Genomic DNA, 26597 nt, shown 5'->3' on the forward strand with positions numbered 1-26597 from the left:
CCATCATAATACTGGTTTGGTTGTTGTTTGGTTGTTTTTTTTTTTTTTTCTTTTTTTAAAGAAGCATTTAGTAAAGCAAATTAAATAAATAAAACATATCATTTGAGAACAGTGTGGTGTGTAGGTGGCAACACATCCTGACAGTGGGCAAATAATGAAGACACCGAAAAAAAACAATCTTCTGGTGTGAGACAAGAGATGTCTGCATTTGGAGTCAAGTCCTTAGTCATTTGTGTGTATGGAGATGAGGATGCTAAATCCCCAATGAAGAACAACTTTGTCATCCTGTGTACATCAGGATGCAGACATGAACTCATCTAGCCCTGGACTGAATCTAAAAATCTGTAATTAAAGACTGTCCACTAGCTAGTGATTTTCAAACAAGCTAGATACTCATTTATTAATTTAATTTTAATTCAATTAATGGCTGAACATTGAGAAGTGCAAGAACACCACTGTTCCTTAGATAAATCATAGATAAATCTATAGATCCTTAGATAAATCAAAGGAAACCTGCAGTCATTGGTAACCCTGTGAGGACCATAAAAGCCATGATACAATCACAGTGTGAAACAGGACCAACCCAGTCTGCTTTAACTCAGATAGAATTCAGCATGGTAAAAGCAAATGTTAAGTAGACATATACCTCAGAAAGCCAGAATTTTCAATTCATTACCCAGGAATATGACTTATAATTTCAAGGCAACTTCCTGTACTAATTGGGACATTTATAGCTAGATAAACAGAGCACTAATAACCAAACATCGATGACTGGTCCAGGATCATGGCATGCATGAGGTATTGCAAAACAATGCAAGGGCTCAGATGTCCTCTTGCAATTACAGCCAGAAATAGCATTTGCTTCCTCCTAAACATATTTCACCAGCAAATTCAGTGCATAGCTGGAGGTTGCTGAGCAGGACTACTGCCAGAGCACTCCCAAATCAACCTAGTTTCTAGAGCAATTGTACATGACAAGTACTGGAGTGATCAAAGCCCAGCAACAGGAAAATCCAAATCTTCTGAGCAGACTCCTGGATACATCATGTGACCAACTGATAGTCAAGAGGGCAGAGCTGGATGAGGTCAAACCTACCAAATATTTGTGGGAAATTCTGGGGGGGAGAGCCCTCTTGGAACACAACAGTTTAAGCAATCTGATTTTGTATTTTGCTATTGCAGTGTCGCTATGTCACTGATGTAGGCATGTGTGCCACACTCATCCCTTCCAACAGGGGTTATACAACAGCAAGGCTGTATCTGTCCAAGAGACCAGAGCTGCTGCCTTAGCACAGATCTCCACTCACATCCACAGCCAGTGCATCAGGATGATGCACAAAATTCAGGAGTGACAGTCCTGACAAAATTTAGGAGTGACCCCAATCAATCCTACAGCACTTTTAGCCCACATAGCAGACATTTGACATGTGAGCTACAAATGGCAGCCTCTGGCCTCTTTTGGAATCTGCACCTTCAGAAGGCAAAATGTCCCACAGGCTCTCAGCACAGCTGAGCACAGGCAACACATTCCCAGGTGGCAGTGCCTGGTTTTCCACCTCGTTACAGGTTGCAGCAGGAGCTGCTACTTACAGGGGGTCCAGCCAGGCCAACTCCTGGCACTCCTCTGTCTCCTGGCTGGCCAGGGAGGCCAGGAGCTCCCCTCTCACCCTGAAATAAAGGAAAGAGTTAAAAGCTTTGGACACTGATGAGAAAATGTGCTGAAATGCAAGCAGGTGGTACACCAGAATGTCACATGAGTACATCTGGTCCTGATCCTGCCCACAGAGGGACAGATTCTGCTTGTGGCAGCATGGGGACATAGCACATTTACTGTCTCATCATGCCAATAAAGTGTCCTTTTCCACCACACGGGCCCCAGCCCACCTCTACAGGCTCAGAGTGTGCCACATCACATCACATCACAGAACTGAGTGGAAACACAATCTTTGAACATGTGCTCATTTATTTTAGTGCAATTTTCAGCATTTCACAGAATCACCAAGGTTGGAAGAGACCTTCAAGATCAGCTAGTCCAACCACCAGCCCAGCAGCACCTTAATCACCCCAAACCATACTCCCTAGAGCCACATCCAGAACACTTCCAGAGACAGTGACTTCACCAGGGTAGCAGGCACTTTCCTTGGCTTGGGGAAGCACTAAGCACCATAAATCACTTTTCTCTCTCTGTGCTTCTGTGGGAGAAGGCTAAGGCAAAAAAAATTGCTGAACATAGATAATTTATCTGGGGAAGACAGGATTAGGGAAGTTCTACTGCATCTTAATATTCTCCTTTCCTTTACCAACATAGGCCTATTCACAGAAGTGTAAGAAATTATTTTGGTAAAATGTAAGTCAACACTTCTACCACTCTCTCTCGAGCACTGTACTAGAAAAGGAGAGCCTTCCCTTCTAAAAAACAGATTTTCAAAGTAAAACTTGAACAGCACAGAAAACTGCTTGACATTGTTCAATGTACACTGCAGACAAAGGGCTAAGAAAGAATTCAGCTGTAAGACTTTAATTTAACATCTGTTTTCTAGTTATAGGGAGAAATCAATAAGATTTTTATGGATTGCATTGCAGTTGGGAGATTTGGTCTCACGTTGGCAGTAGATTTATAACAACCAATCTTATTTATGCTATTTATTATGACATTATTTCTAGCTATATAGAAGCATGATAGAAAAATTGTTACCTGTGGATTCTGCCCACTCAAATTTAAATCTGCAATATCTCCTATTTTTCCCCTTTCTTGCTTTCTTCTTAAGCTAATCTTTTACTACAAATAAATAATACTGCAAGGCCAGTGAGAAAAAATGCATTCTGATTAGTTCAAACACTTCATACATCTCTTATCAGTTACGTTATTCAGAAAGATAATTTTAATACAAAAATTTCAATAGTATTTTCCCACACACAATTAAGACTTTTATAATCTTCTGTTGCTATTGAATAGAATACTTAATGAGATTTCTTTTAGTGTTTCTTTCTGACTTTTATATTAATTCTCAGTCTATTAGTGTGTGTCTGTGTGGGTGTAGGTCTGTGTTCTGAACTGTCAAAGATATATAGAAAAGACTACAATGCATTTGTACAAAATGCATCAAAATTAAAAAAAATCATAGCAGTTTGGTTATTTCAAAAATATGGGACATAGATGGATTGGGTCTCATACTCCTATAATCCTGCCTCTATCACTTACAGAATCTGTTTCAATATCTGATTCTTCTTCCAGTCCACATCATAAAATGGTCATTTTGAAGAGGACAATTTTTGAAATGTCTGATTAAATGTTCAAGCACAATCCAGATCATCCCAGAATCAAAGATTTATGCTGTTTTACTCCTTTCTATATTTTCTGTGTGCTTATAAGGGAATAAACATTACTTTCAGCAGAAGTTAGTGTCATCAACTTCTTCAACTAGCTAGTCTTTGCCTCAATACAGGAGAGGAAACCAGGACTACCTGGTTCTACTGAAGAAATAATTCATGTCCTCCTTGCAGAGAGGTGAAGGGAATGAGTGCTAGAGAAAAGTTCTTTTTGAGGGCTGACAGGTGGTCCTGAGAGCAGATCACCCCTGAGCCATGCAGTGTCTCCCTGGTTGTATGGATTAAAGGCTCCCAGTCAGAGTTTCCCTGAAAAAGTGTGCACTGAGACCTCCATCTGCGCTGAATTCTTATAGTGCTGGAAGGAATTTAAATGTGGAAAGTGAACACAGATAATTCATATCTGAGTCTTTACATCCACAGAGATGCTGGAATAATAAAGAGAGGAACCCTTTAGAAGGCTAGAAGTGCATTTTTGAGTCAGAGCTTTGCAAACTCTATTTTCCACTGGAAAACAGACCATGTTTGCACCATGTTCTTCTCTACAGTTCAAGTGATTAAGATGAGCAGTCCACAATGAAGTCCATCCTCACCTTATGTCCAAAGGGTCCTGGCAAGCCTGGTGGTCCTCTTTCCCCCTAAAGCAAACCAAGAAAACAGTCACCATCCAGCCAAACAAGAGCCTGGACTTTGCTATAATCAAGGTATCAATTCTCTCATCACTGCCCTCCTGAGCTCACACCATCCGGGCAATATTTTACTGATAACATGTAACCAAATTAAACAATCTGCTAATTGGGCAAGAATTAAAAGCTTTTAGGGAACTTCCATCAAGCTAATAATTTTTGTACTAGTCACAAGGACAATGGCTACTCCTTGTGGAGGTCTCTGTTTTCAATGTAAATTTCAGAAATACATCTTCAGTTCTCTCTGACTTTTTTTTTAATGCACAGATCAGATCTGGAGCATTTTCCACAGGCAGGCTTTCCATGGATTCAGGTAAATCCATGCTCTCCTGCAGGAGCCATGCTTGCCTGTCTCATACTGAATTAGTCAAGCACAAAACTTGCCAGCAGTACTTACCCTTTCTCCATCTTTACCCTTCCCAGGCAAACCTGGCTCTCCAACACGCCCTGGCTCACCAGGTGGCCCAGGTAAACCCACTTTTCCTTCTTTTCCAGGATCACCCTGTAAAAGAGAAGCCATCAGAACTCATTAGAATACTATAGATAATTACCATCTCAGGTCTTTCATTGGAACTGAAAGACATGGATATTTTCCTAGATGTCTCACCTGGATTTCTTTTGGTATCATAGGAAAACCTCTTTAATTCTTTTCCTTCAGTAATCTCTTTTAATTTCCATTGAGGAAAGTAAAAGAAGACTTCAAAATGTTTTGGGAAGCAGCTATATGTGGTAGTGTGCTCTTTCCATGAAGCACATTCCAACCTGAACTCGTCAAAATTGGTTATCCCTGCCGTGACACTGAGAAATGTTGGAATGTGCCCTGATCCCAACCTGATCTTTGCTTCCCAGAGTCCTGCCCAAGGGACAGCCAGCAACAGCAGCAGTACTGATTGCCTCTGGCTGTGATAGCTGCACCTGACTCACAGTGGGTTCAGGGGAGGCAGATAACAACCCTGCAGGTGAGGGCTGGATTGGGCAATGTGCTCACCTAACCACAGTGCTGCTCAACGTCTTCACAAATTTGGAAGAAACTAAGATTTTAGCCAGCATGAAAACATGAGCCAACCATCTTACCCCAAGAACAGCGCACAGCTCAGGACCTGCAGTGGGCTGCATGCCCAGATCTCCCCTTGAGCACAGATGCCTCTCAAGGTAACCCCTCAAGTTATCACCTTACCGCATCAGATACTCAGCAAACAAAATGGGAATAAATGCATTTGAAACTCTGAAACCTTAGCTAAGTGATACAAAGGATTGATTGCACACATATAATGCTTTAGACAAAATATTGATCTAATTTGGGACTAACTTTGGATACAGCCACACCTAAATTCCTCTCTGAGAAGGAGTATAGAACACAAAGGGATCCTTTCTGAATCTCATGACTCAATGGAAGGGTCTCCCCGACAGTTTTGTCTGTCCCTGTCCTCAATGCAGTAAATAATCAAGTGTACCGCACACCGAATCTTGTTAAACCAGTGTGGCATTTACCACTGAACTTTGTTAACTTGGTGTCTTACATCAGTAAAATATACTGCTGCTTCTTTCTTGTGAGTGAAGTGCATCACTCTTTCTGCAACACCGAATGAGAGAGCCCTTCATCCTCACATGACTCTGAGGCAGAGTTCAGTAACTTGGAAGAAGATTTTACTGAAGGAGTTGGGATTCATTCCCTTTTAAGCCCCAAATACATGCATATAGGGGGTCATGTTTCTGATTAATCATTCCTACTCCAGAAAACACAGATCAGGACTCCAGCATGCTGGGCACTCGGGGGTGCATGACCAAACACAAGCCCCTGACTTCAGAAAGCTCATTAAAGGGGACAGAAAGCCAGTTGTTCTTCCAGCTTTGGATTTACAGTGATGAATAGGAGTTTCTTAAAACATCAAATGCCCACTCTTGTCAGATAATGAAGACCATAATTGTGCAGCAGTGACTTCACTATATCCAGTCATATCTCAGTGGTTTATTAGGTAAATTATGAAGTTGCAACTGGGTGAAAACCTTACAGCATGTGTAATAGAGGAGTTCAGACAAGACAAATTCATGAACCCATGTGTCTTAACCATCCATGAACATATGAGATAATTTCCCAGTTCAGAGGGCATCTGTCCCTATTACTTAAAATGCTCAAGAAAAAAAGAAACAAACCCATCAAAGAACTCACCTTTTCCCCCTTTTCTCCTGCCTTTCCTGGGAGTCCAGGGCCTCCAGGCCCACCCTAGGAAGAAAAGAACTTAAAAGCTTGGAAGTTTTTTTTTGTAGGCAGTATTGGATTTTAAACAAAGGAGCAGACCTGTAGGTTCAGTATAGTTTATCTCAAGGGTCAGTATCAGCTCTACATTTCCCAGTACAGAAAACCTGTAATCCAGAGAACACCACAGAAAGTGTGTAACAGGTCCTTAAAGGAGGAATTTTATTTTCAATATAAAAAATAACAGAACAGAAAAAGGAGAAACAGAGCTACTATCAGATTTTTGCATTCTACCAGTAACTATTTCTTTCATTTTGTGAACTTCTCAGTAGTTCCTAATATGCTACCAACAACCCCCAGTCACCACCTCTGTATCAGCGAAGCCAATAGCCTCCCAACACCGGGAAATATAGCTGTGTTCATTTCTTCCTCTATTTCAGTTTTCAATCCTTTTAACATCTTGGCAGGTCTCAGAGGACTCTGTGTCAAAATACAGATGATTTAGTGCTCTAAATTAAGTACTGTAACTTCCTAACCCACCAAAACATATTTTAGAATAGTACTCCATTTTAAGATGTGCCTTGGCACCATTAAGATTGGATTGACCTCAGAATGGATGTGATAATTATTTTCCTTTCTGCATCAGTAAAAATTATTTCCAACTATATTGGCTTTTATAGGTAATATATTGGTATTACTGGTATAGAAGTTTGCTTAATGGAATATGAAATTGAAAAGTTCTTAATTTTCAATATCACCTCTCAGTTTGAAGTTAAATCACTACATTAATACAATTAAATCAAATGTATCTTAACAATTAGTTGAAGGGCAATTTAAGTTTTCTTGGATTGCCCAGGTAATAAACTCTGGTTCTAATAGTGCTATGTTCTACATCCCTGTGCCTGAATGCATCATATCCTGAGGTCTAAATGCTGTTTTTCACCTACTCCAGTCTAAGCTCAGCGAAACCCCAGGAACTAGGAAGAAAATTACCCTAATGGAGCTGGGAGTAGAGTTAATCCAAAGATTTTTTTAGCAAATATGAAAAATTTTATCATGCACAAATTAATAGTGGTGATGAACCCCCAGGTAAGGGGGACACTGCATTGGTTTCAAGGGTCTTTAGGCTCAAATGCCTACACACTTTCATAATAAAAGTGGGAGTTTACTATGCCATTTTTATATCAAGAAGTCTTGTTTACAAAAGGAAAGGACAAATGAAAAAAAGACAAAGAAAACAAAACCAAAGACACAATAAACATTGAATTTTTTTCTCTTGAAGAGTTGGCAGCAAAAATTGTTTTTAACAATTTGGTGAGGAATGAAGCAGCTCTGTTCCTCTCCTTGATTAAATGAATATGAGAAGATAGTTAATGAATACACCATTCCCAGGCGCTTCCAGATCTTTCAATTCAGCCATAAGAAACAAGTTTAATGAAATACAGCCTTTTGAACTTCATAGTAATCCCCATGGAAGGGAAAAACTAAACACATTAAATAAAGAAATCAGGGCACAGATGGGAAAACAAATACACTGGTGCATACTTACCACATTTCCTGGCAAGCCTCTTGGTCCTGGGGGCCCTGCTGGTCCACTCAAACCCTGTTTTAAGACAAATGAAGTGTGTGTGTGTGTGTGTGTGTGTGTGTGTGTGTGTGCATATCACAACTTGTATCACCATAGGAACAAGATGTTCCAAGTGAGATTGGATTTCATGTCAGACAAGGTGTTGTACATCAAGAAGGCAAAAAATAGCACATTTGTTTGAAACTTTTTAGTGTAAAGAATAATGAAACAATACAAAATGGATGAAGGCTCTCTTCGGGAGCTAAAAGCTACCTTCTATCAAAAGAAATCCTAAATCTAGCTCAGATACAGGAAGAAAAGCCTGGGCCAGAAACATCAGAAGAACAGAGTAAAGAATGTTGATTTATCACAAAAAAAAAAAAAAAGGTCAACAAAATATGCTTTTTGACAATTCTACCTTTCTCTGCTGTGGGGAAAAAACCTGAAAACATTCTTTTGCACTAAACAAGTGAAATAGCCTAAACCTCCAGAGTGTCTAGTTTTGAATTGCAGGTCTTTATCTATTTGCAAGTCAAAGCTTTGTAGCATGAAAAAGCCCATGTGTGTCCCCAAAATTTCAAGGGATACATTAGAGGACATATATTTGGGGATTTATGTCCCCATTGAGATGCATGTTTGGGGTTATCAGGCTGTATTTAGAGGTTTGGGTTGGAAGGGATCCTCTGGTTCCAAACCTTCTGTCATAAACAGGGACACCTTCCACTAGACCAGCTGGTGCTGGGCAACCTGTGCCAGTGGTTCATCCCCTTCAAAGGAAATAATTTCCTCCTAATACTAATGTAAACCTACTCTCAGTTTGAAGCCATTCCCCCTTGTCCTATCACTCCATGCCCTTGTAGAAAGTCCCTCTCCAGGTCTGTTGTATTTCCTATTTAGGCACTGAAAGGGGCTCCAAGATCTCCCTTGAGCCTTCTCTTCTCTTCTCAGCCTTTGCTCAGGAGAGGTTTAAAAGTTTCCTCATTTCTGTGTTATTTACAGTCACTGGTCTATGAGCCAACAGAAACACTCAGAGCAGCAGCAGTGTGCGAAAGAATGGCAAGAAAAGAGAAGGTGCCTGCAAATACCTGCATTTCCTTATCATAAACATCCTCTGAGCCACCACGTGATACAAAGAAATAAAACCAAGGAATAGGTTTTCATGGAAGAGGGATGGGTTTTGCTTTTTTTTTTTTTTCCCTCCTCTCCAAAATACAAAAGGATGCTTCAACCAAGAGTGAAAGACACCTGAAAATAGGCAATTCAGGGTTTAGAGTCAAAGCATTCCTTAGGGACAATGTCTAAGCACAAGCCCAAGAAAGGAAACCATGAACACAAATGTGGAAGAAGAAATTTCAGTGCTCTAGGATGCATCATTTGGATTTCCTATTCCTTCCTTCCCCTAATCACAGTCATCCCCTCTCTCAATCAATATTTTAAACAGTTCTTCAGTGTTTCTTCCTTCTTGGCTTGCAATAAGTCTGAGTCCTTTTATTCAGCTACAAAGGTCTCATATGATCTCACAATAATAAAACTGGACTGGAATCCTTTGCTGTTCCTAAGCACACAGACAGACAAGAACAGCACTCCTTACAACAAATGCCTCAAAAAGGGGTGTGAGATGAGTCTTCTGGATGAGCCAGTATTAAAGAAAAACAGCAGAATTGACAGTGAAGCCTAAAAGCACCCATGATCAAAAACCAATTCTGCTGCTGCTGAGCAGTGAGCTCCCTGCTGGCTGCCTGAGCTGAGCTGACATTGCAGTGCAGTCACACTAACTCAGAAAAGGGTGTTTTGTTAGGCAGGGAGAGATTTGAGCAGGAAAAGATGCACAACCTTGAGCTGGGCTGAATGGGGCATTGATCTGTTTGGTGCAGATGGTCCTGTTTTACCACAAACAGCCTCTTCCAGTTGTGGATGAGGATGTGCTCTGTGTTCAAGCAGCCTGGGACTGCAAATCCACAAGATACTGATGTCAGTGTCCCTTCAGGTGTGTTACTGTCAGGGGGAAATGCTGCAAGGGAAGCAATTACTCACAGTCTCTCCAGGGGCTCCAGCCTCTCCTCGGGCTCCTTTCTCCCCCTTTGCACCCTGTGCAGAAAGGAGAGGTACCAGCCGATTAGACATGGAAGGAGACCTCCTGCCAGACAAAAAGGCTTCAAAATGCCTGAATGTTTACTAGGAATTGGTTTTGTTAACCAATTTCCAGAGGGGTTAATGACTGAGGAAAAAGCTCCCAGTTCTCTATGCAGCAAGAAAAGGAACTATAAAAATACAACCCTGAGACTTTAGAAAAGTTACTAATGACTGATCAGCTCAGACACTGTTTCTCAGCACAGGATGCTGAAATCTGCAGGTATCCATCTGGGTGAGACTCCTTCCTATCCTCAGGACTACCAACTACTTAATTTTCAGCTGAACTTTGATGGTCTCCCTTCACAGAAGACTCACCTACAGTTCTGAAATACAAACATCAGTCATCTAGAAATGATAATAATAGATCCCCATGCAGAGGGTTTGTCCTAATCATACATATCAGAGAGCCTTTTCTGAAGAATTTTTGCAGGACAAAGTCTACTCACTGAACTGTCCCCCATTTAGCAGAAATTAGTTAAAAGTTGCATGGCATTACTGTGTTTTTTCTTGTTTTTTTGGAGGGTTTGGTTTTGTTTGGTTTGCTTTTATTGGTTTTTGGTCTGGGTTTTTTGGTGTTTGTTTGTTTTTTTTTTTTAATGCTCAGACTGCTGTTAAGACATGCTCAGACACCTGTTTAAGGTGTTGATGCCCAAGTATTGATGATTGTATAGGCTGGGCACAGGACATATGATGGCAGAGTGAACACCTACCCATGTTGAATGGAAACACCTCAGTGTTGACTGGAAATAGTTTTGTATGACACAATAAATTTTCTGAAGATGGCTGAGACCATAGAACCATTTCACATGAGCCATTGCTCATTCCAGGTCAGATAAGCTAGGGTTGAATCTGTCTGTTCTGCAATGTTTTGGAAATGTGATTTATCTGCAAGACCTGTGGTTTGGTAGCAGTAATACAAGATGCCCTCTTGAAGGACCATGAAGATGGAAGAAGTCTCTCAGACAATACTGACCATGCTACAGAGATTATGTATTTCTGAGCTGATTTTCCTCCTATTGCCCTGCAGTCCAACAGAAGTAAAAACCTCTACAGAACTTCCTGAACCTATGACAGTAGATTTGAAAAAAGAAAAAAAAAAAAAAAAAAAAAAAAAGAAATGGGCTGCTGGTGTGTACAGGAAGGATTATTTACAGTGATACAGACCTTGAGGGCATTCCACTCTAGTCATGTCAAAGATTTTGTTCAAGGTCTCTCTTACCTGTACTCCTGGAGGTCCTGGCACACCTTGCTCACCTGGGACCCCAGGTAATCCCTGCAAAACAGAGGGAGAGGTAAAGGAGCTCTTTCCACTGAGAGAAGAAGTGTGATTTTTACAGAGGCTGTCATTGCACAGGGCTCTGTCTCTTCTGGGAGCTCCGTCCAGAACAAAAGAGTCCAGAATACAAATGCAGTACCCAAATGCACAATTTAGCTGGGCCACATGACCTCAAAATCCCTTAATAAATACTGCACATAAATTACTGCCAGCCAAGCTCTGCCTAGCAAATCCCATAGTCCTCTTTTCAGCTACTAAGGCCCAGAACTATAGATTAGGTGCTTAAACTCCAGTAGTCATGTAGCTTCCTCTACAGGCAGTACAAAGATAAGCACCACTGTGGCTATTTCTGATGAGAGAAGCGTCCCAGCTACAGAAGGAGCATGTCCCACCCTCTCCCTCCAAAACTGACCACTCTCATGTTCTCTCTTGAAGAAACACTCGTCTGTACTTACAGGTTCTCCACTCATTCCTCGATCTCCTTTGTCCCCTTTTGGTCCAGGTTCACCCTGATATAAAACAATAAGACAAAGAGAGAAATAAAAGCTATTTCCAGGGCTGGAACTCACACTAGTCCTGTTTAGTAAGTGGGCTCTTTCAATCAGTTACCTATTTCTGATGCAAAGTAGCTTCTTCAAAGGACCTTGAGGTCAATTAGTCAAAACTGAATGCCACACTAAGACATGGAGATCACTGTCTAGACTTCCTGGTTTGTTCTGATACTAACTGAAAAAATATTCAGCTTAAAAGGAGAACATTTTGCCCTCTTGCAGAAGAGTAGCTAAGAATATACCCAAAATCAAAAAATTAATCTCTAGTGTTTTAAAAGGCTACATGATGTGAACAATAGCAAAAGCACCAGTGCCACTGCACAACCTCTCAGTAGGACCACAGCCCTAGTGTCATCCTACAGTGATCCCAGATACAGTTCCCTATTCCACCTATAAAAGAGAATTGTTCAGTGATCATCTGGAGCATTTCCATAGGTGGGCACTACACAGCTATTCCTGATCTCTAGTTCTATTAACATCTTCATACATTCATGCAGCTTCCTCTCCCTCCTGCAATGTCAGTACATTTTTCATGCACCACCATCACTGCCTAATAAGATTAATTTATTCCTGTTCTTCCTCCTTACAGTAAATTGAATATGCATTCAGACAGAAGTTCATCAGTTTTGTCCTGTGGTCTAGAGCAATAATCAATAAATCCATATGTCTGCTTTTTATAAATTGAAAAGGAAAGCACACGATTATGGAACTAGCTGGAATAAACCAGGCACTACACGAATACCCACATTTGTATATTGTTATAAACGTATGTATTCAGGCAACAGCAATCATTACTTATTCATTATTTATCATACCAAATGTTTCAATTATGCAATCAAGGAAGAGTAAGAACATCAGTGATTTAAGCTACACACACAAGCAAGGAATAGTGATCAGCCAAAATGCAGAACCAGACAAATCAGCTTGAATTTTATTTATGTCTGCTATTTGCCAATCATTTCTGCAACACCTGGGAATTCACAGTCCATTTTCAAATGATTCTCTAACAGACAAAATAAGTGTAGCTGCATAAATATTACTTATGCTTGTATTTATTATGCATTATGAATAAATATTATAATCTGTGATAAATAATGGGAGGAATTTTACTCTACAAACAGCATCCCAGTAGACCGACTTTTAACCAGGCAGTCCCTGATGCCATCTAGTGTCCTTCAGAAAAACATCAGGCTCACCTAAAGCAGCTCAAGCAAAGGGGCTAAAGCTGCAAACCTGTATGTTTGTGCGTGGAAGTTGTTTTATGTAATGACATTTCAAATTCTGCAACTCCTCTGAAAGCAGAATGGCAAAGCACAGACATAGGTCAGTACATTTGTAGGCAGGGCTGGTGTTACTGAGTGGGAATAAGGATGTATATTACCAGGGAAAACAAAATTGCAAAGCGAAGAGGTAAATGGGGAAAGTTTTTAAGATTTTCCTTTCTTCCACTTTTTCCTTAATACCTGACTTGCACAGCAGTGCAAAATCTAACAGCCACAGACATGCGCAGAGGAAGGATTTCTTTGTAGATTCATACAGTGGTTTGGGGAGAAAGGGACCTTAAAGTCATCTAATTCCAACCCCTCTGTCATTGGAAAGGATGCTACTCACTAGACCAGGCTGCTCGAAGCCCCATCCAAACTGGCTTTGAACATTTCCAGGCCTGGGGCACCCACAGCTTCTCTGGACAACCTGTGCCAGTGTCTCAGCACTCTCCCAGTAGAGAATTACTTCCAAATACTGTATCTAAACCTGCCCTATGACAGTTTAAAGCCTCTGGTCATCTTTGTGGCCTCCTCTGGATTTGCTCCAAGATATCTAAGATGTCCTTTTTTGGGGGGCTCCAGAGGTGGATGCAGCACTCCAGGAGGGGTCTCACCAGAGCAGAGGATTAGAATCACCTCCCTCAACCATTGCTGCAGCCCAGGACACAACTGGCTTTTGTTAACACAATTCAGCAGCAAACCTGCCCATGGGTCCTTTCCAGTTTGCCAAATCCATGACTCTGCCAAGGCTGTTAACACTGCCTGCTAGTGCTGCCCACTGGCAGCTGCTCTTAATCCATTGCCACCCACTTCTTACCTCCACCTCAGTGCACAGAAAAGACAGAGTGACAGCTGACAGCTGCCACCAGCCTGGCCCAGAAGACTTACAGCTTCCATCACCTGCTCCCAGCAGCATCCTCCTGTAGTCTCAATTATGCCTCAGTAATTCCTGTGCTACTTAAAGGAAAGCAAGTGCAGTGGGGGTCCAGCTGTGCCAGGCCACAGTGGGAGATAGGAGGCAAAGTGAGAAAGCCACCTCTTTTTTCACTCCTTTTGCCTCTTTTCAGCCATTATGTCTGATCACCACTGTGGTTTTCTTGCCCTATCTCCAAGAATATTTCATGATCCTACCTGACTAGTGTAAATATATATTAAATAGCTCCCTGTTACAATACAACACACACTCAATGGGAAGCAATGGCAAGGATTGGTTTTTGGAGAGCACATGAAAACTGTCAGGACCCTGCTGGTCCTGCCACCTCTGTAGCATTACCCATGACACTCTCCCAAGGTTCATCACCTCCTTTTGACACTTTAGTGTGTACACCTCCTTTTGACACGTTAGTGTGTACACCTGTACATCCAAGGTAACTATTCTTACCTTCCCTTCTCCTCCCTCACAGTGCTGAGCTGTGCTGTGGCAGGTGTCACCACAGTCATTTTGCACATGGAGAAATCCCAGCAAATGGAACAGCTGACACTCTTCAAGCCTTTTATTTCTTACTGTCTTGCAGCTTATTTACCAGAGCAATGTACTCAAAGCAAAAGGAAAAACTCTTTCTGTGACTGTAGCACTACAAAGACCACATAAAATGTTAAGATGTTCTGCATGTTTCCTTAGAGTGTGTATAAATATATATATATATATATATATATATATATATATATATATATATATATATATAAAATAAGTATAACCTTTGAGCAAAGGGGAAGAGCAAGCCAAAGAAATCCTGTCTCTTTCTCTAGTACTACTTCACATCCTTATTTCCTTCCTCAGACTCTGAAGAACCTGGCATATATGTTTTCTTTCTAATGCCACTCCTACAGCCTACCTCTGCCATCCATGAAACCTCCTGATCCATAACAAACTTACTCACAGATCATGTTATGTTATTTATTTCCCACTAGGTGCTGCAAATGGGAACTAAATCTTCATTTTACACTTGGTTTAAGAGGCTGAGATAGCACACAGCTCTGTCCCAGCCACAGCTGGCTTGACTGCTGATCTTACCAGCACAGCTCTGGACTTCTCATCATAGCTGGTTACAGTGATGAGGATGCCCAGAACCAGACTCAATCTGTGTTCTTTACTGGAAACATTTAAATAACACAGAAATCCCTAAGGGGTGTGTCTATCAGTTACAAGAGGGGATAAGCCAGAGGCCATATTTATTAGAGATGTTACTTACAGGAATCCTGGGGTGTGGGGTGAAGAAGGCTGTCTGGAACAGAAATCAGAGTGTTAAAAACAGGATAGCCTATTTTCCTTAAAATGAAATAGTTTACCTATACTCCTGTCATTAGAGATTGCACATTCCGTACATTCCATAAGTAGGTCTATAAAAGAGCAACCCATTGTAACATCTGGGTATTTGGAAAGAAGCCCACAAATATCTTACATCTCCCAGAATATTTGATATATGAATGTAAACTCAAGACTATCCTGTGAGTTCTAGCATGGTGAAAAAACAATCAATCTCTAAACTTTATAGCAATTTTACTGCTAGCAATCTCCAGTTTACTTTTCCACTTGGAGCCATCTTCTGTATTATTAAATTTCCTGATAACATGAATGAGCTTGGTGCGTTCTCCCTCTGCTTTGTACCATGTACATGAAATCTCAATGGGAATACATAGTCATTCTGAAGGGGTAGTCACAAAAAGAAATTATAAAGTTTTGTAGAAAGAGACAGTATCTTTTCTCAAAGCTGGTAAGATGAATAAGAAAAAAATAGACCTTGATGACATGAAGACATGTCAAAAGCATTACCTACCTTTATCAGCTGAAACAGTGCCCTGGTTCCAGCCTAGATCAGTGGCAGGGAGCACGGCCAAGGCACTATGTCATTCAACACCACCTTATGCCACTGCCAGGGGTGGAGGAAAGGGCTTCTTTCTCTCACTTTGGAGAAGGGAAGGACATCCCCTTTGTTGGAGTGAGCGAGGCAGATGGAGCAGTGGGATGAGGCTGGCCCTGACTGGAGGGAGTGTTTTGGTTGGCATGGCTGCAGTCAGGTCAAGCTCCACACTCCCTCTTTTGTCCACTTTTGTTATTAATATTGTTGCTGTTATTGTTTGTTTTCTTATCTTATTGATGTTTCCATAAATTGTTCTTATCCCAACCCGCAATCTTTGCCCTTTGTGCCTCCAACTCTCCTCTCTGGGCACATGTGGGTAGAAGAGGGGAGACGTGGAAGTGAGTGACCAGAGGGTGGTTTTGAGGTCTTGGGGGGTCAGGGGTGCTAAGTTGGGGATTACCATTCCTAAACCACAACAAATAGAAATAATTTCTCCCTACAAACGCAGGAAGCTTGAGCAGTGACACACAATTTCTCCATGTCCAGCCATGTTGTATTTTGTTTGTGAGCTGCCTTTTCTGCCTTTACCAACACAGATTCATCTTTGGTGTTGTGACTGGGTAATTCTTGTCTGATACACGTGGATTCTTTCTACACAAAGCACCATGAAGTGCTCTGGCATAGCCTGATGCCCAATTAATAGCAGAGAATAAATTAAACTACCTTCTCCATTGCGGGGATTTTTAAAGGAATTTTGAATGAGTTAGAGACAGGACCTCTGAGTTTTTAGATTATGTGATTTATTTTTATCTTCTACATAGGCAGGAAGGATGAGTTTGGCTCACATCTTCATAGCAGGGTTCAGAAGGTCACAAGGCCTCTAGTTACAAGACCTTTAAGGATTTATTGACCAATAAAACACTGCCAACAAGAATATTTATGTTTTTGACCCAATCCTTAAATATTTTGTCTTATGGACTCATGCTACAGTGTTAGCTTTCTTAGCCAATCATGTTATGACACACAAACCTACAGCACTGCATTCTAAATTTCTTGTTTACCTTTGTAACTACTTTTATTTTTTCTGTATCTTAAACTCTAAACTCTCCTTTTCTTAACTTAACATGTCTCTGTCTTAAACTATAAATCCACATTCTCACCTCTATCACCTAACTTTGGAAGCCTTTTCCAAGGTCTCAGATCAAATCCTGTGTTTAACTCTAAGCTTTGGCTTACAGGCCCAAAATTCTGAGAATTTCCTGCATTTCGGATTCCAACACTCTGTTGCTGTGTCAAGGTCTTTAGGCACTCAATTTTCACCAACCAACAGACCTTAACTCAAATTTTCTCCATAATCCATGAATGAGGCAGCTGTATCCAGCTGTAGTGAGCAGAGCTGATGAGAGGACGTGTGCCATGTCTTGGAGGATCTGTGACTGGCATAAGTCCTCTAGTTGCAATGATGGTGATTATTCCAAACTGCTTACTCAGGTTTTTTTAGAGGGAACTGAGAGGTTTGTGTATTTACATTCAGTGGGTGCTGATTTAATCACTAGTGAATTTGTAATTATACTCAGGCTCCCCAAAGTAACTTTGCATCTTCATTTAGAAAGCAAGACATTTATTTATGGTCTGCTTTTTGCAAAGAGGCAGAGGAAGGTACAACCTCACAAAAAAAAAAAAAAAAAAAAAAAAAAAAAGACCAAATAAACCTTGATATTCTTGATATTGCTTCTTGCAAGCAAAAGGAGATAATATCAGAACAAATAAGTTGCAAAGTTTCTGCAGAGAAGTAAGAAACTTGAAAATTGTTTCTGAGGAATTTATGTGGAGGAATGACACCTTGAATATTGTTACAGCACCAAACACAATCTTACTTACTGTTCCAGGTAAGCCTGGGGGTCCAGGGGAACCTGTGTCACCCTGGAGAGAGGAAAAAAATTTAACTAACTACATAAAAAGATTCCCAAATAAAACTCAACATTATCATTTAGAAGATGCAGCATTACCAGATGATATGTAACCCAACCCTCCAGCTCAGTGACACTTCTGGACTGAATTTTTGCTGTCCTTGCTTTGTTGCATACAGGATTCTCATTCTGTTGTCTTCATCCTTCTATGATTTCATCATCAACCTGACTTGACAGGCCGATGAATTTCTAAAGTTTTCCCACCCAGTTTAGCATATGAAGTTTAATTTGCTTTTTAAATTAAAGTTGACAAAAGTCTTGACTGAAAAATGTTTTAGCTAAACTTCTTTCATTAATTTAAAAAAAAATGGTTTTCATCAAATATTTAAGTTGCTAAATCCAGTTTTCCCCCAATTTTAAGTTAAAACTACGTTGTTGCTGGAGGATCTCCTGAGCACTGGCACTGACCTTCCTGTGGGCTGTGCTCCACAAACATTAGTCCCCTGATGCTTGAAAGCCAAGAACTCCTAGGTAAAGGAGGTTTAGGTGCTTTACTGATGTCAGTGGATCACCCATGAAAGAATTCCCACCTCCACAAGTGGTGAAAGTCACTGATAAACTGAGGACTGATGGAAGAACCCCATCCTGAATGCCACTGCCTCTGCAATGAGGGCAGTTTTTCCACTATAACCCCACAAGCATCTGCAAGGACAGTGTTTCTTCTTCACCTTCATGTTCACAAAGGTTGAATGTAAATTTTGGTGGACAATACCTTTGTCTACTTCTCTCACTTTCACTAAAATTAATGGTGTTGTGATGGCAGAAGCCCAGACAGTTCCTTAAGTTATTGTTCTATCCCTCACAGACAGGCACAGAAAACATTTTAGATTTTAGTTCTAGGCTCATTTATATCAGCCAATTATAAAACTGAAACAAAGAGAAAATCTTAACAAAATAAAAAAAAAAATAAGAAAAGCTTTCCTTGAATTAACAAAATTGTCCTTAATTTCACCGGATTTCATTGCTCAATAAATTATTGTCTCCATCCCACATATAGCAATTTCTGCTGCCTCTCTGTATAGTTCAGCTAAAAGTCTTCCAAATTTTCTAGTCTTTCTCAACCTCCTCTATCACTTGTCTCTGCCCCTTTTTCTGTTTTCCTTTATTGTCTAAGGAAGATCAGGGTAATTTCATGACTTACTTTTTCTCCTCTTTCACCTTTCATTGCTGGGAGACCATCTTTTCCTTTTTCTCCCTAAAAGCAGGGAAAGGAGAGCAAGAAACATGCACATTTTGATTTGAATGCATCAGCCTCACTAAAGTATTTTACACTCTCAGTTATCTTACCTATCTTCCAAGATGTAGAGCAAGCAATCAAAAATGTAACATTTTGAAGATGGCTTCAAAAATCCACTATATTTTCAAAACCAATGAATATCAATTGACTTCACAGAAAGTAAAGTTAAAATAACTTGCTTGTAGGAGATCCTACTGCCTGATGCAGTTATAAAAATGCAGAGAGTTTTTTTTTCCAATTGGAAAAGATAGGCAGCAAAACAGCAGTTAAGACACAGAGTGAATATTCATATTACTGTTTTTGGTTTGGGTTGGAAGGTACCTTAAAGACCATTTAGTTTCAAACCTCTGCCATGAATATATTCTGTATCCTGTGCTCTACAAGGCACATAATGGAGCAAACTGCATGGAAAAACCTCAGTTGATTTTAGATCCTTCTTGATCACATTCAAGCATCTCATCAGTTATCAGGGTTACAAACCTCACTTACATGGCTAAATTTACTGTCAGGCCCCTGACCCAAATATTTCCTGGTATGAAGACATCTCCAGAGTTCTGCAGCTACCCAGAGGAAGCAGTAGACACCAGCACTTGGGAAGATGATATCATCTGAATTCAGATGATAATTCAGCCATCTGAAGCCTTTTCCAGGGCTCAATGACAAGGTGGATTAGTAACTTTTTTGTTGTTACCAAGAATTTTAAATGTCCTTAAATCAGGCAAGTAATTCTGAAAGGGAGTTCTACTGTGCAATCTATCCTCTAGAGTTCTAACCTTTCCTACTGCCTCACAAGCAGCATGGCACAACTCTTCCCATTTGGGATAGACATTGCTCATTAGCGCCTCTGCATCAACTGGGAACAGTCACCAGGCAGGGAGTACCTTCTTGGGTACTTGGTAACCTTGCTGGTTGCCAATCAGCTGCTCACCACAGCCATCACACCAAGGGACAACATCATCTAGGGACACTCAAGGTATGTCCTCCTGATGTTAAATGGCCTAAAGAAGGTCAACTTGTGGCTCATAGTCACTCACCCGGTCTCCTTTTTCTCCTCTCAATCCAGGTAAGCCCCTAGGACCAGGAAAACCCGCTTCACCCTGAAAGTAAGAGGAAGTGTGTGAAATCGGAATGCTGTAAGACAGACCCTGCCTGAGTTTCCTCATGAGATTGATTGCAGATGTAGTTTGCTGAGAGAAAATGAGATTAGTTTGATTATCAAATAATTTCTTAGGTTTTTTTTAAACCATTACTTAAAGCAGCAAGTAAGACTTCTCTGAGTTTTGCCTGTTAACTGATGCCACAGAATTTAGGACATTTTTCCTTCATGCTGCTATGTAGCAGGACCAAGCAAGCAAATGAAAGCAGAAAAAGAAATACAATCTGACTTTTATTTTCATCATTAATGATCTGGTGTAGTCTGGAAATGCAAAAACTGCAGTGTATTAATCTGAACAGTACAGATGTCAGCTGATGAACAGATCTAGAATTATCTGAGTGCACTATTGCACATTTGGATTTATTTCTGTTTAAACATTACCTTTGAGTTTCTGTTTTATAATACTTGCTATTGGAGTAACTATGATCTCTGTGCCATGTGGTTTCTTCTAAATATATCAAGTACTCTCAAATTTAGCTCCCAGTTGACCCAGTTTGTAATCTGAAAATAACCCTGTGGTTTCCTATTTATAATTCTTTTCTATCTGAATTTAGAGTGCAATATCACAAAGGAGATCAGTCATGGACAGGACCCAAATGCACTCAGTCTTGTACATATACTGAACCAAGAAAAGGTAATCCCTGCTCTAAAGAGATTATCTTAAGCATAGGGAGAACAAAAGGTTATCATGGTAGAGGTACAATGGGTCTGTAGACAAAATTAGGTGAGGAACAAGATACTGTAGTAACTGAGGATGACTAAGAACATCCAGGTGATGTTGGGAGAATTTTAAAGAAAGTGGCATTTGGTGGCAGATGGAGTGGTGCTTTCTCAGAGCCACTGTGGGATCCTGGCTGTCATGGAATCATAGAATGGTTTGGGTTGAAAGGGACACTAAAGATCTTCTAGTTCCAGTCTCCTGCCATGGGCAGGGACATCTTCCCCTCAACCAGGTTGCTCCAATCTGGCCTTGGACACTTCCAGGAATGGAAATGACAACAGGATCCCTGTGATTCCAGAGATTCAGAGAGTAATCAGAGCATCTAACATTGAAGGAGACAGAGGAGAATTTAGAAGGAAAATAAAAACATGGTGTAAATTTGGCTTCTGAAAAGGTCCTGAAGCAAAATATCAGTGAGTTTGTACGAGTTTAAGGACAGAAAGTTAATACAAAACAGCCAATGTGCATTTGTTAAAAAGTAATCATATCAAACCCATCCAGTTCCCTCCTTAGACATGAAAACTAAGCAGACAAGAAGAAAGCATTTTCCTGATGTATCTTGACTTTGGTAAAATATCTGGCATAGGCAATGTTCTCATCTGCAACCACAGAAATGCAGAGTAGAATGGTATCTGGAGGGTGGTACATAACTGAATGAAGGAACAGCATTCATATACCTGCTATTAGCAACTTACTGTCAAAATTCAGAGGATGTGTGAAGTTAAGTCCTCTCAGGGACAGCACTATTGAACTTATGACAGAACAGAGAACATTTATGAAACATGTGGAGGACATCACATTGTGGAGAGAGGGGCAAGTGCCTTGGAAGGTGGTGCTAAAATTCAAAACAGCCCTGTGTAGGGAGATGATTCGGGCCAAGGAACAGTGTTCTTCTGGCTGGGATCTGGCCCTTTGTTGCACTTGGACCAACCCTGCCTGGAAACTTTAGGCCTGGTAGTTTGTTTGCCCAGCTACAGTGAAATGACATTAAGGAAAGGTACAGAAACCGCTCCTCCCTTGGAGCCTGATGAAAACACTCTTGAGGAATCATTTGCCCATGCTGCAGTGATTTCCCTTACCTGGGACACCAAGTAAAGATACTTTCCTGGGAACTGAGTGACACCTATCAGGCAGATTTATTATAAGGGCTTTTGGAATAACAGCAGTACAGTCCAGACTCACAGGGTGGGGTAATTGTTATTAACTTAATGAGTGCCTTATCCCAATAAACCTCGATTTGTGCCTCGGATTTGTAGCCTTATTTCATCAATCACAGAATCATTACGGTTGGAAAAGACCTCTAAAATCAACCGTAAGTCTCATCCATACTACTATTGTACCTTCAATCACAGATGCAAGTGACATGCACAGATCTTGTCACTGGCAAATGGATTTGTTATCTCATGTAGTCACTTGCTATTATTTTTACAAGTCAGGTTTGCTGTTAAGACTGCTTTTCTGCTCACCTGCTCACCAGGTTGGCCACGGCTCCCTGGTTCACCCTGGAAAAACAAAAGCAAATCTATAACATTGTAAGGACTTGACCCTTTGGTAAGAACACTTCCTCATTAGCAAAATGTGGTCCCTACTGGTCCATATTGTTCTACCTACATCCCACAAGGCTCCGAAATTGTCTTTTTTTGATGGCTTGGGAATGCAGCCTGCAGGGAGCCAATGCAAGGTACAGGTTAGATCTCTCTACACACTTAGGCTTGAGAAAGGAGCATCAAACAAGGAACACCATAAAAGTCAGCGAACCCCATCTCCTCATCCCCTTATGTCTCCAACTTCAGAGGAATCTTCTTCTCCTGACTTCAGTATAAGACCTTCTAAAATCACACATTGGTTGACTCAGTGGGTACAGCAGATTATGAAATACAATCCCTTACCTTAGGGCCAACTTTTCCAGGAAAGCCTTCCTCACCCTTTTCCCCTCGTTCTCCCTGCAGGGAACACAACAGGTCAATGCACATTTGCAGTCAATGGTGAGGAATATTTTAACTCAGCTCCTCAGGATCACCTTGAGGCTATAAATGGAGTCATATGAGAATATGCCTCCCGGAATATTTTTCCATTCTAGTGCCATATGCAATCACATCTGCAGGACTCTACTGGAGAATTTTTGGAACAACATGATCACTGTTACATTAAAGATGTCCATAGTGAATTATCTGGGAAAAAACCCTCAATTCAGTTTCTTCAAACTGTATGTCGTTAGAAAGTGTTTTAAAAAAACATAAATTTTTGGGAGTGGGGCCTTGGTCACTGGATCCATTGTGTAAATACTTTAAAACTGATCTTCCATGTGGGTGTCATCAGCATGGATAGCAGAGGCTGCAGTGGCTGAAATGTGGCAACATAGCTGGGAAGTGCCGTAAGTACTACATAGATGTGTGGATAAAATCCAGACTTTGTTTAACATCAGAAATAAGTTATGGACTGCAAATTCCTCACTTTTATTCATCCATAAATGGGAGCTGGGAACTCTACTAGACCTGAGATCAAGTATCAGAAGCAAGAAAACCTCTGCCAAGGCAATCCAAGGCAACAGATAGTTAAGAGCTGTTTTCTTTAATATAATCGTTTTAATATAATCATCATCCCCAAAACCTAGTTTGGCCTTTGTAGTCAAAATATGCTACATTTATTTGTCCCTTATTTGCAGAGGGATGAGAAGTCAAGGGTCTCCAACTCTACATTTACTATCCCCTTTCTCCCAGTGCATAGACAGTGGAGGAGACAACTCCCTTTCCCAAGCCATAATTTGGAAAAACTTTTAAATGGGGCATAAGAAGTAGGGAATAATAAAGAACTAATTTTCTGCCACACAGACCTCGAGAAGGCTCAGGGGGATGGCATCTCTTCTTTCCAGCCCTTCAGGGAGAAAAGAAAGGAACATCTCTGGAGCCTGCTACACTTCTTTGTTCTTCTTCTTTGTGCCTTGGATACATGCCTTGGCTTGCCAGAGCCACTGGATTCCCTGACTGATTGTCTGCAATGTCCAGCTGAGTTTTTCCTGCTTCCTTTACTTGCTCACCCCAATGATCTGCCCAGATAAGCAGCTTAATCCCAGTGTCTGTGGTGTCACTTGCCTTTTGACCTGGAAGCCCGGGAAGCCCATTGAGTCCATCTTTGCCAGGCAGCCCCTAAACAAGAGGAAAACACAAGCTCTAAGTGACAGTTCTTTAAATTGTTACCAGCAAACTCAGCATAAATATGTTCAGCGCATCGCTCCTGCCACTCACCTAAGTTAAAGAAAAGAAGAACCCCCTCATGCATTTTGGTTTGACTGGTTTTTCCTACTGTGTCTCAAAAGACACAAAAATTCTCACTGCATATTTTTGCTCTGCCCTTTCTTCCAGTCTCCCAGTTTTAGTGAATGACCACTGGATGTCAGCACTGTTATAAAGAAACTCCAGTATAGAGCTTTTATGTACTGAGGATCTTTACTTTTTTATGTATCTTACTTACATTTTAACTTATTCTCTATAAGTCCCTATTACCTGTAGCTATTTTTTTTCATCTGTTTCTCCTTTTAAATCTTGGTAATTTCTTATACAGTAGATAGACACCTAAAATTAAATTATATAGCACATAGTGACAGAGTGGTTCAGCAAGATAAGAATTAAAATTACTTCCTATAATGCATTTAAAACTGCAAGAAAAAAGTTTTCCTCCTATTTCCAAGTATCAGTGAATCCACACATATTGCAGGCTGTAGGTGGCAATTCTGTACTAAATATTTAATTATTCAGCTTTTATGACTTAAGAATAACATAAATTGCTACACTCTGCTAAATATGAGATTTTAATCATGAGTTATTTGGCCTGATTCAGGAAATTCCAGGTTTGGAGAAACAATATTGTGTCACATACGAAAGGAATTTTGAAAGGTATCATATAAAGAAAACACCATGATCCAATTCCGTAGGAATAGTGGGGCTGCACCTGGTAAAATTCTTATTCACAGAAGGTATCTGAGACTCATTTCTGGATTAAAAGTGACAGTATTGAAGCCCATGTTAAAACCTTGCGTGCAGAAAAGATGTGGGGGAAAAAAAGCAGACTTTGGAATTAAACTATCTGAAGTAATGAAGAACTTTGAGGTGAGGTAAACAGTTCCTCAACACTTACAGCTGGTCCAGGTGGTCCAGTTTTACCAGAAACTCCAATCTCTCCTGGCAGTCCCTGAGAAATGAAATCAGGAGAAAAAATAAATCAGTATTTCTGTTCTCTGCAGGAATCTCACTGGAGATTGATGCTTTCACTTGAAGTGTATTTTTCCCTTCCATTTCAGTCAGGTCACTGCCGTGGGGAGCCCTGGAGACACTGAATTATCCCCAGGAAGCACCAACATGGTTCCAAGGCTCAGCAGGGAGAAGACTGTGCTCTAGGACTAGTTGTGGCTTTGCAGCAGAGAAAATATAAGAGAAAACCCACATTGCCAGAGGCCTTAACTTTGTTCCCTCTGAAAGCCATGACCTAAAATTTTCTCCAGCTGTTTTTTCTTCTCCTTGATATAAAACAAACCCCCCCAGGCTTTCTTACCGGTGGCCCAGGTGGTCCCGGGGGTCCAGCAATGCCTGGGGGCCCTGGAGGTCCCTGCAAGAGAGGAAAGAAAACCAATTTATCAAATTCTCTGGTAGTAGCTGAAAGCTTCAGGTCCTCCCCTGTGTAATAGGGGCCCTGTAGGAAGCAGTCAAAAGCACTGAGCTTTATTTGCTTAACCTTTACCCAAAAAGTGCAAGATGCCATAGCAAGGGGCCATGAACACAGGTAGAATATTTTCTTCTGCTTAAGCCACTGCTGCCATTACTACAAGGGGAGCTCCATCCTCCACTCCAGTACAAGAGAAGGAGGAGTGGAAGGCCATCAGTGGTAACCTACAAAACAAAGCTTGACCAGTGGGATTCCTTGGAGCATACAGACAAAGTTAATCTTGATTCATGTTGTTTCAAAGTGAATAATTTACCTCTGAAAAACAAAAAAATGCTGAAAGCAACTAATGAATGAACAGGCTTGTGGACTGAGCTTGCTTTTTTTTGGGGGGGAGAGTGGGGTTAAAAATAGAAATCCAAGAGAAATGCTGCAATGACTCAAGTGTCTTAAAACAAAATTTGCCACCATTTTGTTGCTCAACATCAGCCTGGTGGGTAGTAAAAGATTCTCACAAACTCACAGTTTGATGAACACATTCAATTGGAAATATCTTAACATGCTGCTTCATTTCCCTGCAACAGCTGTTTCTCTTAGGAGAAATATTCTCTCAATAGCCACCTGGTTTAAAGAGGGATCTATTTTTATGCATCAAGCAAATTGTTAAATTTGGCTTCCTATGAGAGATTGTTTCCAGTCTTGACAAATCTTAGTATGTTGCTTTAAATACAAAGGTGTTTGTTACTGCCAGCTTCCCCTGTAGACACGACAGGATTTCTCCCACGCTCAGAATGAAACGTGTTCATGTATTTTTTGGATCAGGACCTGAGCAAACAGCATGAGAAATGGTTTGTGACTGAGCTGAAATTTTAGCCTGGATGCCTCCTTCTGTCTTTCTAACATGACAATCTCATTAATTTTCAGTTTTCAGCATAAGGAGAGTTCTGGTGTGATCCTACTTAAAAAAACAACAAACCACCCCAGCCAAAACCTCTGTAAACATTTGAAACTGAGCAACTGATACAAGACAGAAAATGGCCAGAGAGCATTTTCC

General features: G+C 40.7%; 1 protein-coding gene across 1 annotated transcript in view; it reads right to left on the reverse strand.

Moving 5' to 3' along the window:
* Positions 1–26597, reverse strand: part of COL22A1 (collagen type XXII alpha 1 chain) — a 200051-nt gene that overhangs the window by 46905 nt on the left and 126549 nt on the right. The window contains exons 22-38 of the mRNA XM_053982357.1: positions 25436–25489; positions 25022–25075; positions 23980–24033; positions 22777–22830; positions 22354–22389; positions 20045–20107; positions 18915–18968; positions 17685–17726; positions 15195–15227; positions 11642–11695; positions 11130–11183; positions 9812–9865; positions 7760–7813; positions 6184–6237; positions 4411–4515; positions 3921–3965; positions 1591–1668 (exon numbers count right to left, since the gene is read on the reverse strand). Of these exons, the coding sequence (XP_053838332.1) occupies positions 1591–1668; positions 3921–3965; positions 4411–4515; positions 6184–6237; positions 7760–7813; positions 9812–9865; positions 11130–11183; positions 11642–11695; positions 15195–15227; positions 17685–17726; positions 18915–18968; positions 20045–20107; positions 22354–22389; positions 22777–22830; positions 23980–24033; positions 25022–25075; positions 25436–25489 (942 nt within the window). The remainder of the gene's footprint in view (positions 1–1590; positions 1669–3920; positions 3966–4410; positions 4516–6183; positions 6238–7759; positions 7814–9811; positions 9866–11129; positions 11184–11641; positions 11696–15194; positions 15228–17684; positions 17727–18914; positions 18969–20044; positions 20108–22353; positions 22390–22776; positions 22831–23979; positions 24034–25021; positions 25076–25435; positions 25490–26597) is intronic.

Source organism: Vidua macroura, chromosome 1 (assembly GCF_024509145.1).
Source record: "Vidua macroura isolate BioBank_ID:100142 chromosome 1, ASM2450914v1, whole genome shotgun sequence".
Taxonomy (NCBI): Eukaryota; Metazoa; Chordata; class Aves; order Passeriformes; family Viduidae; genus Vidua; species Vidua macroura.